This window comes from Nelumbo nucifera, chromosome 3 (assembly GCF_055504915.1).
Source record: "Nelumbo nucifera cultivar China Antique chromosome 3, China Antique-T2T, whole genome shotgun sequence".
NCBI classification, from domain to species: Eukaryota; Viridiplantae; Streptophyta; class Magnoliopsida; order Proteales; family Nelumbonaceae; genus Nelumbo; species Nelumbo nucifera.
In genome coordinates this window covers 9,854,283-9,872,243 of record NC_142651.1, presented here as the reverse complement: position 1 = coordinate 9,872,243, position 17,961 = coordinate 9,854,283, and the positions used below count along the sequence as shown (strand labels likewise).

General features: G+C 35.8%; 2 protein-coding genes across 2 annotated transcripts; one reads left to right on the top strand and one right to left on the bottom strand.

The window, feature by feature from the left end:
- The first annotated feature begins 543 nt into the window (after window positions 1–543).
- On the top strand, window positions 544–3,491 carry LOC104593225 (bidirectional sugar transporter SWEET5-like). The gene is made up of 6 exons (XM_010252990.2): window positions 544–856; window positions 1,263–1,299; window positions 1,400–1,616; window positions 2,495–2,656; window positions 2,767–2,886; window positions 3,121–3,491. The coding sequence occupies exons 1-6, from the start codon at window positions 814–816 to the stop codon at window positions 3,259–3,261; spliced, it is 720 nt and encodes a 239-aa protein (XP_010251292.1). The 5' UTR covers window positions 544–813; the 3' UTR covers window positions 3,262–3,491.
- Window positions 3,492–6,605: 3,114 nt separating this feature from the next.
- Window positions 6,606–12,831, bottom strand: LOC104593224 (serine/threonine-protein kinase 52-like). The gene is made up of 6 exons (XM_010252989.3): window positions 12,238–12,831; window positions 10,725–10,846; window positions 8,239–8,435; window positions 7,887–8,061; window positions 7,232–7,366; window positions 6,606–7,136 (listed from the first exon to the last, which is right to left on the bottom strand). The coding sequence occupies exons 1-6, from the start codon at window positions 12,482–12,484 to the stop codon at window positions 6,930–6,932; spliced, it is 1,083 nt and encodes a 360-aa protein (XP_010251291.1). The 5' UTR covers window positions 12,485–12,831; the 3' UTR covers window positions 6,606–6,929.
- Window positions 12,832–17,961: the final 5,130 nt, after the last annotated feature.

Genomic DNA, 17,961 nt, shown 5'->3' with positions numbered 1-17,961 from the left:
TTGCCACGTGGAACCAAATAGTAGTCATTGGAATTGCAAATAATGGTTAGAAGTTGGATTAAGAAATAAGAATTATTCAAAGTGTCTGTCTGTATATAGTATATACATGGAATCATTAATCCACCATAATTTTGGAACTCGTGGATATTAATATTAATACAAGAATTAATTAAAAGCGACTTAAAATTACAAATTTAAGTTACGAGGATATACACCGAGGACCGAGCTAGAGGAATATGTATGTTGCACATCATAATTGGCTTTTGTATCACGAGTAGAACCGTGGAGGATTAGCATCGTACATGCACCACATGTAGAACGCCAGTGAGTAGTCGTAATAAAAGGTGCGAACATGGTGGCAATACAAGAAGCATTAACTGTCGAAAAAGAGCTGGTACAGTTGTCGTGCATTTGGAGAGAGAGAAACTGTAGAGCTTTACCCGCCAGTTCTACTTCGCTATTTGCGTCCCGCCAGGCTTTCTTCAGATAGACTCGAATTCAAAATTTTCCTAAAATGTATATAATGCTCAAGAAACCGAAAGCACAATCGGAATCAAATGCTAATCTTGATTGCTTTTCCACTATCCCACTCACAGTAATCTGCTTCTTACAGTTATTTTCTTTTTCTTTCTCCTGTTTTAAATTCTAGTTGAAAAGTAAACCTTTATTACGCCATAACTCTAATCGAAAAGTACATTTCTCTGTCATTCTCGTGATCGTGCATTCTCATACCAGTAAATCCTAATTAATTTCAGTTTTTTTTCTTTCTTTGACCCCCTCGTTTGCTTTTCCTGAGAAAGAGAGAGAGAGACAATGGTCAATACTGAAACAATTCGGATAGTCGTCGGCATCATCGGTTGGTATTGCAAACCCAAACCCCGTCATGTTTATTGATGAAATCACTTTTTTGTTTAATGTCTCCGATGAAGAGATTTCTACTTCCTTTTCTTTTCTTGTCTTCGATGGATTTCTTTGTTTTTTTGTTTATCCCGGCCGATTTGAACGTGTGGTGGAATTGCAAAGATTATTGATCTTGTCTTTCTTTCAACGATTATTTTCTTTTCTTTCTTAATAAGTAGCTCTTTCGATTAATGATAATGCGAATGATTTATTTTTCCTTCAAGATACAATGCCATTTCTTGTACGTTTTGTTTTCGATGTTTTATGCTCGTCTTGTTTCTGGGTAATATCAACCTCCGCTTGATCTGATGTCTTTTTCTTTAAAACAATGTAAGAGTTTTCTAATAGTGTTTTCTTTGCAGGAAATGTTATATCGTTCGGTCTGTTCATCTCGCCTGCGTAGGCTCTCTCTCTCTCTCTCTCCCTCTCTCTCTCTCTCTCTCTGTATTGGAGAAGGATTTGTTTTAGAATACAATATAATGCGTGCTGCATTTCACAGGCCGACGTTTGTGACGATCTTGAAGAGAAAGTCGGTTGGGGATTTCTCGCCGATGCCATATATCGCGACGATAATGAATTGCATGCTGTGGGTGTTCTATGGTACCCCGGTCGTCCATCCTCACAGCATTCTCGTGCTCACCATCAACGGTATCGGCCTCTTCTTGGAGATCATCTACCTCACCTTGTTTTTCATCTTCGCCGACAAGAAAAACAGAGTAAGCTTTCACAACACAAACTTCTCTATAGATCTGGTGCTTGCTTGCTTGCTTTTGGCTTATTGATTCGTAATGTCTGTGCGATAGCATCGCTTTTGACCGACGTCGTTAGGCATTGCTTTTACTTTTTCTGCAATCCTAATCCTGTTTTACGTCTAGGCTCTAGAAGAAAGTGGCGGGTTCCAGACATGGCTAGAAACTAGATCAATGCTTCTTCATTCTCCCGCCGAGTTTGGAACTCCGACACTTTAATTGCCTACACTTCCTAGTTCCTGCACTAACCTATCATTTCGTCATACGCGTGTCAAGATCCGTATACCTGATTTTACACACGTCCTGAACACCTTTCAGATTGTTATTTGCTGTTGTTGGTGGAATACAGGGAATCAGGTGACCATCGTCGCTAGAATGCGACGGACGTTCCAGCGATTCGAGACTTCAGACGAAGAAAAGGCCATTTTGGTCAATAAAATACTGAATTAGGGCAAGAGTATTTTCAACAACTAGTGTATTTTAGCAGAAAAAAACTTTAGCTGTTGGGGGATGTTGAGAGAATTTTTAGGAATGTCACGTTATCATAATTAATAAGTAATATTAATTTATTTTTACTAAAAATCAAAGGATGGGCGTATACTCAGCCCAGAAACTGTCTCAACAGCCTGTGCTGTTGGGTCCAATAGCCAAAGTTGACCCTGTATCGAAAAAAACTTATAATCAATCAACAGACATTATAAAATTAGTTATAAAACAAGTAATTTTCATCCAAATTCACAAGGGTCAAACGTCAAAGATTTTCCGATATTATTTCTTTTAGGCATCATAGGTTTTTCCATACTTAAAATTAAATCTTTGTTTTTGTTTGTATTTATGTTGTGCAGTTGAAGATTATTGGATTTATATTCTTGGAATTAGTGTTTATATCGGCAATAATTTTGGGCACGCTGCTGGGTCTCCATACCTACGATGACAGATCGAAGCTTGTTGGAACCATCTGTATCGTCTTTGGAATTATCATGTATGGATCGCCCTTGACCATCATGGTATGTATATCTATTTTCTGATGGAAAAATTATCAACTCATGCGCATTCCATGAATGTTAATTTGTTTTTATACGCAATTATGCATCGATGTTTTTTTTTCATTGAGCAGAAAACGGTTATAGTTACTAAGAGTGTGGAATATATGCCGTTCTCTATTTCGATGGCAAGCTTCTCCAATGGAATCTGTTGGCTGATTTATGCTCTCCTTCGTTTCGACCTCTACATCTTGGTAAATGCCAACTTATAGTTTTTGTTTCGTTTGCTTCCCTTTCAATTTAATATATCTCTACTACTGTTTACCAATTACCCAACCAAAAACAGATAAATAACACTATGTATTTTTTTCCACATCAAAGGTAATTTGCTGAGAGTTTCCAAAGGAGATAGGATGTATATCTTCATTTGTTTTGTCTATCTAAATGTTTTAAAAAAAGGGTTGACAGAAAACTTGCTCTTCTTCTAGATTTCCAATGGCGTGGGAGCTGTGCTTGGTGCAGCCCAACTAATTCTGTATTTTTGCTACTGGAAGCCGGGTGATCAGAATGAGAAGAAGTCATCTCAAGTGCAGCTCTCAAGTAGCAGTGCAATGCACAATATGGTTTGATTGCACAGCTGTGCTTAGTGTGGAATGAGGGGAAAAAGACTGACGATTTAAGGGAAATAACATTCGCATTGCCGCATTTCTGTTATATTTGAAGTTGCAGAAAAAAAAAAAAATGCTCCTTGTTGTTTGTAGTCAAACTCCATGTTCATTTGTACTACTGCAATAGGGGCATTGCAAATTTTGTTCATTTTTTCTTCAAAAATAAAATGTGGAATTTGTGCTGGTTCAAATTTGCATTGCAAACAAAATGATTGAATACTTGTCAACTCTTCTTTTTCTTTTTTCTTTTCCTTTTTTTTTTTTTTGTGAATTCACATCTTTGAAATAGTTGATCAACTTCTAAATCACCTTTTATTACCATTTGTACATTAGTAATGGTCTACCAACTTTTAAAATGAACAAAATCAAAACCTATTCAAATATCTTAAAGCATTAGATCATATAAATAGAACCTCTAACATAGATTTTTCCAATTAAAATGTCCACGATTGAGATGATTTTGTTTTCTTTTGGATAACTTTTTGATATCTATGTATCCCAAGGGTTAAAGGTGCCTTGCCTCATTATTTTTGCCAAAATCCCCTTTTTTGGGCCTAAGTGTAATTTTTAGTTTATTTTCAATAAACTAACATTACATTAACTACTTAAGTACCTATACTAATGCAAACAAAGTTTTATGTACTTAAATGTTCGGATGATGATTGATGTAATTTACGATGTATAATTGTTTACTTTCACTTCTATGGTTTCATTTTGAATAATGCTATTTTTATGAAGTTTAGTTTGAGCCAACAGGATTTTTAAAACATTTAATTTCTTTAATTCAAGCTTACATTTTAATGTATTATTATTATTTTTTTTTTGAAAATTTCAAAACTCCATGCTTTGCTTCTAAGTTCTAACATGCACGCACCTCACTTTGAGCCTTGTATACAGAAAATAAATAAATAAATAAATAACGAGACTTCGTCTGAACCTTTATAGGCTATTATTTTACTGTTCATCTTGGATTAGAAATTTAGCATTGACTGTGTACAAATGAATAGCCATCATATTTTTGCTGCGCTTCTCTTTTATTACTTATTGGGTATTTGGTGGTGCAATTTTGAAAGTGCACATTAGAATTCTCATTAACATCCAAAAAGGATATATTATATACTCAGAACCCTTTTGCTTACTACCAAATGCCGCTTCAACATATGGATTTCCATTACGGATGATCTGAAGTTCCTCAGAAGTAGTAAGAGATTCTAAACATGTAACTTGAGTTCAGCTTTGTCTCCTTTCAGAGAGGGTTCTTTTCACAGTATATAGGACCATGCCATTAGTGTTGTCATGAAATTTCTAAAATTTTTCTAAAACAGGGGAGACATGGCTTTAATGTGAAAAAAGATCATTTACTCCTTTTTTTTTAGGGTAAATTTCTGAAACCTCACTTGAAGTTTGGTCATTGCAATTATCTCCGATACGATACAGTTGCAATTAGATTCCTTTTGTTAAAATCCTCTAAGAGGCACAATATGTCCAAAATACCCATGCAGTTACTATATATTGAGGCTGATTTCTACAGGAAAAAAAAACAACAAAAGAAAAAAAAGAATTTAAGGCTATGTTTGGTTGTAGTGCAATTTTATTTGCATTAGTACAAATGCATGGGAGTGCAAATGAAAAAAATGTACATTATTATTTAATTTTGTTTTGGGTTTTACTTTATTCTGCTTCATGTCTTAATTTATTTTATTTATATTGCAATCAAACAAAATAAGCTAAATTTTGAAACAAAAATAGGTCAGAATTTACACTCAAATCATTTACACTGCCATGGTTTTGCATTAGTGCAAATTTATTTGCGTTGCAACCAAAAATAGCATAAAGTTGCAGTTTTACCTTCGAGCGATTGATATGAAGGGAAAATCTAGAAAATAAATCAAATTTGAAAAAGAGACTGGAAGGGCTTGGGTACAATTGATATGAAGAGAAAATTTGGAAAATGAACACTTTGATAAAAAGTAATTGCATGGGAATTTTGAACATTTTAGTGCCTCTTGTTATAGAGGAATTTAACAAAGGGGGTCTACTTCTACTTGCCATTGTGTCAGAAAGTTTAGGAGAGGTAATTGCAATAAATGCATAGGAGATTTAAGAGATGGTCAAAAACTTCAGGGGAGATTTTAGCAATTTACTATTTTTCTTAAACGACGAGATTTTTTTTTAAGTAACCGGTTCTTCATGGGTAATACTTGTTGAATTCATCTTCTATTCACATTACAAATGTCTTGTAGCATTTTACATAGCTGATGAACCTTGCAAGATGGAGTAATATTTGATTAACCTGCAAACTCTACGAATTATGTAAGAAAGCAAGAGAATTCAATTCTTTCCATGGAGAACTTGTACAACACCTTTTAATATACAGAAAGACTGAAATTGAGTATCAGTGAGCTGAGCTTGATACTTTGAAATTTGAACCTTATCCTGTTATCCAATGGTGATAAGTCTCAAAATTTGTACTTTGAGATATAATATTGAAAATTGGGAAAACAAGGTGTTTTAGCACATAACACACAATGCACAATTTGACAATTATTTATATCGTGGTTTTAATTTTTAAACACGGGCACCACTGAACACCAGTCAAACCACCTTAAGATGACCAAAAAAGAGTGAGAACACAGTCACACACCCTGTTAAATGTTAATGCCGTATAGAGAGTGGTACAAATTTTTGATAAATCGGAAGGTACTACACAAGACAAGACGGGGATTTTAAAAACCAGACTAGACACGGAACCGCTACCAATGTGGTCGATGGTTCAACCACCTGATCAGCAGGTTACTGATCAAACCAACGGTTTTTGACTCAAGGACCGTTATGGGGTGGAACAAAACTGGTTACCTGACCGGTTCCTGGATCAACTGGTCCAACCATCCGGACTGGTGCAGTTTTCAAAACCATGATCATAATCATTTGAATCACTGGTCAGCTGAGATTGTGCGCATTTAAAACTGTAGAGTTTAGACTCACAAACGGATGGGAGTTTATAAATTAATAAATTTGCTTTTAAAACTGTGGTGCAAACAAGAGATTGTGCACATTTATAAGTTTTTTTGGACACACAGTGGAATGCATCACGGGAAATTTTCTTTTCTAAAACAGTAGAGTGGATAAGCTGTAAAAGCTGATGGAGGGAGATCCAGTTTTGAAGAAGCCGAATTTGGTAACTTGTATTTCCAAAGGTAGCAGTCGTTAACTAATAACTATTTCAGGATTTTGGTTCGCAGTGTCCCTAGATTTAGCCGTCTGGTCCACCCAAACCGGAAACAATTCCAAATTACAGTATCCAGTTGAGTTGGATCATATCACGATAATAATTGAAAACACAGAGACTAGTCTTACAGAACAGGTGGAAGAGCCAGTCCACCCTAGAACTGGCCATTTAAATACACACAATTAGAAAGCAGGAAGAGCAAAAGAAAGCTTTACATCCTCCCATGGGAGAGATAAGATGTTGCCGGGCTTCTCAGCCTATAACACCACCATGCTTTTTTTTTTTTTTTCCATCTCTGAATTCTCATCTTTTCTCACCTTGAATGCAAATAGGAATTTCTGAGCTTTATATGCATCAAGTTTCCTAGTTATTTCTCTACTCTAAAGGAAGAACTTCTTTCTCAGGGTCCTCGGTACTTGCGGAAGCACAAACAACCTTGAGGCTGATCAAGGGGGATCATGCCTCCACCCTTTGATGTGTCAATGGCCTCTAACATGGACACCACCTCATCCATCTCCGGCCGCTTGTCAGGGTTTGCATCCCAGCATCGCTTCATAATATTTGCCAGAGAGCTTGGGCAACAGCGTGGTATTTCCGGCCTCAGATTCTGCAATTTCAAGTATAGTTTTCGATGATTTCTTAAATTATATGTTGGACTCTAACCATTGGCTGGAGAAGGAAGGGATCATTTATGTTATGTACCTGGCGGACAACAGCAGATGTCACTTCTGAGAAGCTAAGATCGGGATAGGGCATGTCACAACAATATATTTCCCACAAGCAGATACCAAAACTGTAAACATCACATTTCCTGTTATATGGGTTTCCATTGAGGACCTGAAATGCAGGCATCCACCTATGTCAATGGTGATAGGTTAGAAACACATTATATCTAATTCAGAAATTCAATCCATGACATTTCTTGTCACTGATGTAGGAAATCAATTGGTGTCTGGTGAAGCTTCAAAACAGATAAAAGAAATCACCACTCATTAAAAAGAAAGCAAGAAATTGAAGGGATAGGTGCACTGGAGGAGTTTTTCAAGAATGACCATCACTTCACCAATTCATCCACTCATCATGTGGCAAATTTGGGACTAAAAGACCTCAGCAATGTTGGAAAAAACACCCCTTTGTGGGCATCTTTTCAAGTGAAGATTAAAAATGTCCGATGCATGAGGTCAATATGGTAATTATCCAAAAACACAATTTGGGTATAAATGCTGAGCATTGCCTACCAATTTTACGTCACCATGAAACAGGGGTTGGATTGGTGCAGTCTGGGAACTTTCCCAAAATAAAATAACATAATAAATTGGCAAGGTAAATTTTGCTGTAGATGAGCTAACTTTTGTACCTCGGGAGCCATGTAACCAAGGGTCCCTGTCTCACCCGTCATATCATTAGGATTTTGAGCCTCAACACGAGCAACCCCAAAGTCAGCTATTTTTACAGTCCGTGTCTTATCTAGAAGCATGTTCTCTGTTTTCACATCTCTGTGAACAATCTTCTTTGAATGAAGGTAACTCAACCTATACAATGAGGGACAAAAAATCCTTGTCAATTTTCTGCTCTCAGAGAGTCGCTCTGACAAATTAAAGGTTACATATTGCTAATAGACACCTTAACTGTTAAATATCCATGAAAATTAATATATGAAACTGACTGCTTTGAATAGTTAAAAATAACAAGATGTAAAGGAGTCTAACCCTCGTGCAAGATCCAGGGCCAATTGGACAACAACTTTAAAAGCTAGCTTCTTTCTCCGGTTCTTTATAAGGTAGGACTTTAATGCACCCCCAGGAAGATATTCAACAACAACACAACAAACATTACTTGGCATGTCAATTTGACCATTTTCTGTTTGTATGTTAAGCTCTGATGCCCCCATTATAGCTCCTATAAACTGCAAAGAGATGAATACAAACATGAGGGTCAGCATCTGAGAAACATCCAATAGAAGATGAATCATGAGAATCATGAAAAACAGATATTGCCCACTCTATACTGATAATAGAGGGCGATATCACATGAACATTCTTGAATGTGCTTCCCTATTCATGTACTGAACATTAGGACTGCAAAATCAACCCTTCAGATAAAACATTTCCCAACAATATGTGACAAAATCTACTCCATGCCAAATTACATATTTCCGCAAATAGGAAACTTAAGAACATGAGAAGTTAAAAACAAGAAACTATGGATGACATCTTAAGAGGGTGGTAGACCATGGCTTATTCCTCAATCACCAGCTCTTAATCAAGTTGGATTAGATTTTGAAGGGTTACCATGACCAACCCAGGCAATTCTGGTAGTAGGAATAGGAGTAGTTTGTCACAACAATGGAATAATACTTGCAATCTTTTCAGGGCCCATAGGTGTTGGGGATTCCAAACAGGGCTGAGCATTATTTGGTTAGTTTTTTTGGTTCAGCTATTTTGGTTTGGTTAATTCGATTTTCAGAATTGCAAATTTGGTTAACTGAAAAAAAAATATTAACTGCATTTCATTATAATATATATATATATATATATAATGAAATTCGGTTTTAACCAAAACAAACAAAAAATTTAAGTTTCAGTTATTTCAATTTTTCTGTAATTCGGTTTCAGTTAGGTTTTTCATTTTTCAATTTTGGTTTATTTGGTTCAGTTTTTAACTGAATAAATCAAGCATTCAACCCTAATTCCAAAGAGCTGAATTACTTGTATTACAATGTTTGAGACAGGGCAAATTACTCAATTTCAGAAACCTGATAGTGGAAGGGGATTCCAAGGATAGTAAACTGGTTAAGGAATAACAAGCAGGCTTCTTGGCAATACCAGCATCCTATGAAGGAAATCAAGCATCTGCTAATAGAGATGCTTGTCACTTTCTTATGGGTGTAAACAACAGCCAATAACTTGGGCTGGTTCAATTACAAAACAAGGGGTAATCTTAGGGCAGATTCGGAAGAATTGCTTGGGGAAACATACCACACTGATGTATAAATAGAAAAATAGAAAGTTGAGGTTGGTTAGCCATGGCTAGTCCAACTACATATTTAAGCATCCTGTTGTAAGTCATTCTTTTCTCATATTGTTAAAATTTCCATACTGTCGAGAACACATGAAAAAGGTTAAAAACAAGAAACAACATATATATCACTGGAAAATTGGAATCAGAGTATGATAACAGGCTAAACATACAATTTAGTGGGATTGCTAGCTACCTAGAGAAAATACTCGATCTACTTCTAGGACCAACTCTGGAAGCAGATCATATTATATGGATCAAAACTCCTCCCACATTTGCAGCCTTAAATCAGATCAGTTTGAGATTGCAAAACTAATAAAATAAAAAAAGGAAGCAACTCTTGGTTTTACTTGCATTGAATTCTAGAAAATTGTTTAGAAAAGCAACCCAATGAAATGATTAAGTGGTACATGTAAACATCTTGACAGAGTTTATTAAAAATTATAAGGACATCATGTTGAAACACAAGCAAATAGAATGGCAATGACAATGATGATGTAAGCATAGTTAATGATGCGTTCACTTCTCCTAAAGATATGCACTAGTAGGGATAGCGATTTCTTTTCCATATTCATCCACTATAGTTTTGTTAAATTGTGCCATGTGACTGGATAGGTTTAAAGACAGGAATATAGTACTATGATTCACTATTTAAGACAAAAATCTATGCTCGGATTATTAAGCTAATCATTCTCATTAATTATGATTTAGCTAACTAGATCATTTAATAGCTTCAAGCATTCTTCATTTCTAACACACACTCAAGAATGGATTATATGACAGGAAAATATGAGGATGAAGACTCACTGATTTGTTTTCAAGTCTTATTTTTTTTATAAATGTCTGTACTACACAACTCACAGAGGTTTGATCACTTCAAAATAGCTTTACAAATATACAATTGTACTGGAGAATACTATTTTAGAATTTTTTTTGTATCCAGATTCTCAAAAGCTGCAACTTAGACATGCGTCCTGATGATAGGCATAATATAGGATATCATATTGATATATCCAAGGATAGCCCATCAACAATTTATTACAGAACTATGAAGTTAGTTTTAATTTTTTTGTAATGCTAACTCAAACACCAACCACCTCAACTGAAACATTTTGTAGGCAATCCACGGAACATTAAAAAATGAGAAAAAGAAAGACTCAAAGAATAGATGGTTAACCTTGGTTACATTTGGATGATCAAGCTTATGCCAAACAGCAACTTCCTGGGTAAATGCCGACCTCAGTGAGGCAATTTCAGCTTCTGTCCTCTGGCCCTCTTCTCCCCAGTCAAGTAATTTAACTGAAGATATATCAGAGTGAACCCTACTGTTAGTGAAACATTCTTAAATTTGAAATTATAGATATTTATATGAATTTAGGAAAAAAAATATGTTCATCCCTTCATAGATATCTGATAAAATTGAAAGGATAGAAGGAAGATAGGTAGTGTGCTGCACATGGATGACATGCACCAGATATGGTTCTTTTTTTTTGCTAAAAAATATAACCAAATAAACAAAGGAGTGAAGCCCTGGCAGCAGAAAGGCTCTTCACCTTAAATTGAGATCAAATCAAATAATAGATTGCCTCACACCAAAATCAAATTTAATAAGGGGTTACATAGTTTTAGCTTGTGATCACAGATCCAGTGTGGGACCTCTTGTAACTTAGCCAGTCTATATCGTTCACTAAAACCAACTGAATGTACTTTTCAAATGTATTTTATGTGAGTTTATCCACATTGTAGATGGACACAGACAAGCGTGAACCAAAAGCCAGATTCACATGAAAGTTCGGGAAAAGGAAACTGAAACACGACTATTTTGGAAAGTAGTCCAGTTACCTGCCAACCCAACCCACTCTCGTGAACTACAGGTACAGTAAGATTAGATTCACAGGCATTAGATACTAACCATGCCACGAGAATCAACAGAAATTGGATCATTTTCCAATGGAAGATGATTGAAGGGCAAAAAATTAAAGCTAAGAAAATGAGAAAAAAAAATACAACAACAAATGGCAATATGGTTCCTTTACCACTAAGCCAAACAAGGGCCCAAAGGAGGCTTCTCACAAAAGCCTAATGAAACCAAAATCCAGGTCAGAACAGAACACATAAGGAATTCTCTAGGAGGAATCTTTAAGAATCTTTAACTGGATCAGCGATGGAAAGTCTACTCTTTTTGGAAACCAAATTAAACTAACTGGGTATCTTATAAAAATGCTCAATTGAGGGGGGGGGGGGGGTGGAAGGAAAAGAAAAACCACAGGAACAAGATAAAATAAAAGCAGAAATGTGAAATAAGTCCAAATGCAAATCCAATAAGACAAGAAAATTCAAAGAAAAATAGAAAGAATAAATCCAAATAAATTTACCATAGGAAAAAAGGCCGGAGGAAGAAAAATATGGGGGAAAGGAAGTTGAAACCAAGCAGAAAGGCAATGAGCAGCTCAGAATGAAAAGGAAAGAGAAGAACCAAAAAACTCAAAAAGAAGAACTACAAATGAGCATATTAAAGATGTTAAGTTAAAAACAAATGGAACAAATTAAAAAAATAATAATAAGATATTCAGAAAAGAAGAAAAAGCAAGGAGAAACAATGACTTACAGAGAAAAAAAAAAAAAAAGGAAAAGAAAACCACTATGTATGCATGGTTGGGGAGAGGGGAGGGGGGATTGGGCTTTCTCACCTGCGACGTCCTGGCCATCATAAACCCCTCTGTGAACGGTGCCGAAGGTACCACGAGCAATAGCACCCTTTATAATAAGCTTACTGGGATCGATCTCCCACTCTTCCCTAGTGACCCGCTCCTTCTCTCCCTCCTCCTTCTTCTTCTCCATAGTCCATGCTCTACTGAGATGCCTCTCTAGCTGTTCATCCAATCTCTTCAGATCAATTTGATCTGCCCTAACAAACCCATCACTGCTCTCCTTCATTTCTCTTCCTATGTATTTACTATGTCTCCCAATCAAAACAACAAATCAGTCTTTTTCTTCTTTAACTATAACTATCTCTATCTATTTCTACAACAAAGAAAGACAAGAGCAACTGCTGTTGTTGTAGTTGCAGCAAACGAGAAAGAGGGATGGTGGGTTTCTGTGTTCTTCCTCTCTTTCTTTCTCTGTTGCACAGTTCCACTTCTCTTTCTCTTCTCCTCTTCTCTCCTCTCTCTCCCTATCATCCATGTGGGCACATGGATTGCCTGAACACAACGTGTGTTTCTGACCCACCTCGGTCTCCTCTTCTATTTTATTTTCCTATTTCTTCCTTCTTTATAATCTCTCTCTCTTCTTATATTAGTCTTTATCTTAGGTTGAGGTTGAATGGTTGATCATTTGATGGGTTCACGGTCAATGTACTTTTCCGCAACTAATCTCCTTAAAAGCTGCCTTCCGTTGATACTGGAAAACAAATGGAGGTTGGATAGGATAGTGAATGTGATCTCCGTATAGATAATAGCTTTAAGCTTGAAATATGATGAAATCCCAGTTTTTTCTTCTGTTTAGAGATAGAACCAGATTACTCTTATGTTTTTACCTTATTTATTGGGCTTGTGTAGTTACATTTGAATCTGTTTTCTTTGGTAGGCATAGCTTTACTTTGTTGAAGTTGAACACTACAAAATTCCAACTACCATGACCATCAAATCAATCCATAAGCAATACAATTCAACACACTAATCGAAATTAGTGGGGGTTGAGTTTGATAGTGTGATGGATGGAAATAATTGGATAAAAAAAAAAACTATTCCAGAATATCCAGGTCAATTGTTTTTAGTTTTTACTTCTGTACCATTAAACAAAATGGTTATTTTAGGAATCAGGCCTTTAAGCTATTATTTATATCAATTGGGAGGGACAAGGAACGGCTAAGATCTCATGATGGGTGGGGTCGTTTCCACTTTCTTGATTGGAGGACAGAAGGGGAAAACCACACCTTAGTCCTTAGCCAAGAATTGCTACATACTAGCGCCATATCTGGGGGAAAATTCTTCACTCTTCAGGCATTATTCATGATTGTGTACTGCAACAGACAGAGGAGGTTATAATAAGAGTATATGTGGAATCTTGTCGTGGAGGACAAGAGGTGTGAACCCAGAACCTTTACCTAGGGAAAGCGCATTCGCCTATCTGTAGATAGGCTATGAGAGACCCCATAAAGGTCCATCATCCATGCAATGCCAAAAATAACAAAACCATTGGCAAAAGGGGCCCTTCTCTCTCCGGGTTGAATGAATCAGAGAGGAAGAATGAAAATTAAGAGACAAAGACCTAAGGCCCCATTCACATGTTTGCATGCAATTGAGGCCATGACTTGATGCTTCTTCAAATTAAACATTAACATGGAGATGTACCATAAAAAGTCAAATCTCGAAAAAAAAAGAAAATAAAAGAAATGGAAGGGACAAGTTACATATGGGGAGATGGGTGTCTTTTTTATGTATCCATTTATTTTGGTTCAACAGTTCTTTATCTAATAGAGATAATGTAGAAAATGTTATCTAAAAGGAAAGGGTCTGGACGGTCTCAGCTAAATTCTTTGGCCATTGTCATTGGAAGTTTAGTTTGAACTTTGAAAAATACACTAAAAGTTGATAAGGATGATGGTTGAGTCAGGCAGGGGGCATTAATTACTTTGATTAATTTGAAGAAAAACAGCCAATCGTTCGTCTAATTCCAGTTGTGTAAGAGATTTGTTTGAGTTAGAACTTAACCCAATTGGATGGTGGTCACTCAATTGTCAAAAGTTGTCGAAAGCATGAAGTGGGAATGCAGAAAACCAAATCTAAACGTCTCTCAGGGTTTAGATTAATTAGGTATTGTTGACCTTGAATAGACTGATGTGGAGATATATGTGTAAATTATTGATAATTTGTGCATTTTGATAATAATTTCTTTATTGTAATTATCTCATAAGTTATGTTTCATATTCCACATTAGATGAATCCCCTAAGAACAACTAATGAGACAATAACGGAGCTTTTTTTTTTTTCTAAAAGAGACAATGGAGTTACCCTTAAAAAAGGGCTTCAGTTCAAGTAAATAGTAAATTCAACAAATTGCTTTTTTTCTTTTTTTGTTCTTTTGTTTTCTTTTTTAGTAATTTGCATTATCAACAAACATGACAACCACAAGGCTACCCCATGTTGTGTAGCGGTGAAGCCCATTACCAAAAAAAAGGTGGTTGAGATTGAAGCTCTGCCACAAAATCTAAAATCTGCATCATAATGGGATAGATTATAGTTTTGAAATTCTGGAATAGATGAACCTGTATTTAGCACACAATATCCAAATTTATTAATGTGTCATATGGGGAGGGGTTTTGGGCAATTAAGGAACATATCCAAGAAATAAGTGTGACAGAAATGTATAGATTGAAATGAATGAGTGTATAAAAAAAAACTCATTGTTAAGAATTTAAGAATAGTTTTAATAGGTAATAAAATGAAGGAAAATATATTAAAATGGTTGATCTCTGGTCATATGCATAGAAAACCATTAATAACAATCTTTTTTTTTTTTTTTTTGATAATACAAGGGAATAAGGAGAAACTATTTATTACAAATTGAAGGGATTAAAAGGACAAAGGTAGACCTAAAAGAAAAAAAGACATTGATAGTAAGAAATGATTTAAATGCCAAATAATTTAACAAATGGATATGGACAACAAACAAATCAAACTGTTGAAATAGAATTCATGTAGCTGGCGCAATATTATTGGGATAAGGCTTGGATGATGATGAAAATGAGGAGAAGTCAAATTTAATTTAGACAGCTAAAATTCTTTTACTAGCATGTTATGCTAATCCACACATCATCAATGTATCCAGCATCATTACTGTGGCATAGAGTTCATGCGTGTCATGGAGAGACCCTGTGGACAACCAAATCTTTGGCAAGCCCATCTTTTAGTTGGATCAGCTTCTCTGTAAGTAATCAGTCCATAGATATAATAATTGCATAAAAAATTTAAAGGGAGAACAACGGTTCAACCCAGGGTTAGAATTTTTAGACCTAAAATACAGTTGGGTGGGTATCGGTTCTGAATTGATACCAATTCATGGGCGGGTATTGATGTATAAAATAGGATTTTTGACATTTTAGATGTTTATAGTTTTACGGTGGAATTCAGAAATCTGCCCGTACTTTATAGATTAATTAAATAATAAAATATAAATATCGAAAGTTATGGTAATAAATTCAACTTCAAAGTTTAAATTGAGCCGTGAAAGAAGCTCACAACCTCTTATGTAGAACCTAAAACCTGTTGCATGAGAGAGCTAAGGTGGATTACTTAGATACTCTTAGGTATAGGCTTTGGAAAATACCTATGACAAATTACTTAAACCTCCCTGACAAATGCTTTAGCTTTTGACAATTATTGGAGTGAAACAACCCAAAAAGCTCTTTTACACATACATTGCAAACCTGTCATTTTAAACAATAGAAGTAGGTGGGGTTTGAGTGGTTTTATAAACTCGGAGAGACAAGTGGGTCTGTTTCTTCAATACTATCAAAGGGTAAAGTTGGTATATAAAATGTTGTATTTTTCTGTCTGAAGAAAAAATAATAGGAGCATCACTGTAATTTTATTGTGTCCATCCAGGTCAAACTAATGAAAGGGGGGTTATTTGTATAATTTTACTGAAATGTAATGGAAAATATTTGAAAAGCTCAAAAATAGAGGAGATTAAAGCAGTTTTAGAAAAACGCATTATTACCCTCTTAATTATTTGAATGGGCCCCCAAATGAACATCCTGTCCCAGCCTGCAGGGGCTGCGAACCCATAGATCGAACGCCCATAGAGAGAGAATGCGTTACACCTTTACCCTATAAACATTACCATGTCTCCTCTAGCATTGGTGGCTTATACCTGAACTTTGACCCAATTGTGAATTAATTTATACGTCGTAATTAATGGCTCTGTTATATCTGCCTCAAGCCAAATTTTCATCACTAACATGCTCAATGTATATCTCTTAAGGGTGAAACACTTAAACCAAGTTTGCATGCTTAAAAAAAAAGGATTTAGATACACAGTAGCTAGAATTTTTGAGCTGAAACATTACCCTCCAACACATGGGGTTCTTTTGGGCTCAAACAATTTTTCACCTAAAAAATTTCTGGGCCCTTTAGCAAGCTTGTTCCCAAACAATGGGGCCATAAAATCTGTTCCTTATTATTGCGATGGTTTTTTAATGTTTTTTTTTCTCATTAAATCTATATTAAATAAATTTCATACTTATCTTAATTAAATTATAAAAGTTAAATCCAAACACTATATGTTGTTAAACTTTTTATGACTAACAATTATTATACACTCCTTCTGCAATGTATTTATGATTGAATTAATTAGGTTGAATATAAGGATGCCAACGGGTGAGGTAAAATGGTAAACCTGCATTGACCCAACTGGATCAACCTTGATAAAATTTTTGATAAGGTTTATCGGCACCAAACCCAATTCGTTGACATAGTGTCATTGCAACATTTGTAAATATAGCCTTGGTTGAACGTATACATAGAGGCACTTTTTATAAGATGGGCCAAAGTGTCGGTATATTTGAGAGATGAAGATTTAGGGTTCGTTTGGTAAGTCTTTTTGAGAAGATTTTTTGTAGTTTTGATAGTTAAAAGACGTATTGAGCTTTTGACATAAGATCTGGGCAGTCCGAAGATTGTTTGGCATATGTGCGTCTTTTCGTGTATCGTTTTGGGTCTTTTCGCGCGAGATTAAAGCGTGAGATGCAGGAAGCTTCACTTGGAGCATCCCGAAATCAGTCCAAAGTGGGCTTCGCACATCTTTTCGGCGTCCTGTCTTTTAGCAGCTAGATCTTCCACATGTCAAATGAAAATAGACCGATTTTCGGTCTTCACGGCTTGTAAACCGCCAAAAGACCACGCGAAAAGACTCGCCAAATGGGCCCTCAAATAAGTTTGGCCTTGTTTAGCGCATCTTTCCATGTGGGTTGTTGGTTATTTAAAAGTTCAGCAGCCCGTGTTTTTGTTTATTCACGTTTGAATGGGGGAAGATCTAGCAGTTGAAAAACTGCGCCCCCCCAAAAGATGCAAAAAGCTTGATCCAAATTTATTTTGGGAAGTTAGAAATGAAGCTTCTCACCTGTTTTCGTCTCGTTTTCATGTGGAAAGAAGCACCTCCAACCAAACGGTCTGTGGGAGCCCAGTATGGTTTTTGACTGTCAGATCTTCCAAAAGATCTTTCAAAAAAACTTATCAAATGACACCTTGGTTTAATTACTTTAAAGAGTGAAGAACCAGCCGATTTGAGCTACAAGGATTTTTCACCAAACGTTTATAGAGCTGTATGTGCAGGCCCACCTAGGCATTGCGTTTCAGCCATTCCAAACATGCACTCAATACCCCATTTCACTTAGTCGGGTTTGGACCAGT

What these genes read in the sequence shown, in the direction of transcription:
- LOC104593225 (XM_010252990.2), top strand. Translation starts at nt 814, where the DNA reads ATGGTCAATACTGAAACAATTCGGATAGTCGTCGGCATCATCG. An exon ending in GGTCTGTTCATCTCGCCTGC is followed by an intron (nt 1,300 to 1,399) that starts GTAGGCTCTCTC and finishes TGCATTTCACAG; the next exon opens with GCCGACGTTTGTGACGATCT. An exon ending in GATCGCCCTTGACCATCATG is followed by an intron (nt 2,657 to 2,766) that starts GTATGTATATCT and finishes TTCATTGAGCAG; the next exon opens with AAAACGGTTATAGTTACTAA.
- LOC104593224 (XM_010252989.3), bottom strand. Translation starts at nt 12,484, where the DNA reads ATGAAGGAGAGCAGTGATGGGTTTGTTAGGGCAGATCAAATTGATCTG. An exon ending in TGATGGCCAGGACGTCGCAG is followed by an intron (nt 10,847 to 12,237) that starts GTGAGAAAGCCC and finishes ATATATCTTCAG; the next exon opens with TTAAATTACTTGACTGGGGA. An exon ending in GCCCTGGATCTTGCACGAGG is followed by an intron (nt 8,062 to 8,238) that starts GTTAGACTCCTT and finishes CTCATTGTATAG; the next exon opens with GTTGAGTTACCTTCATTCAA.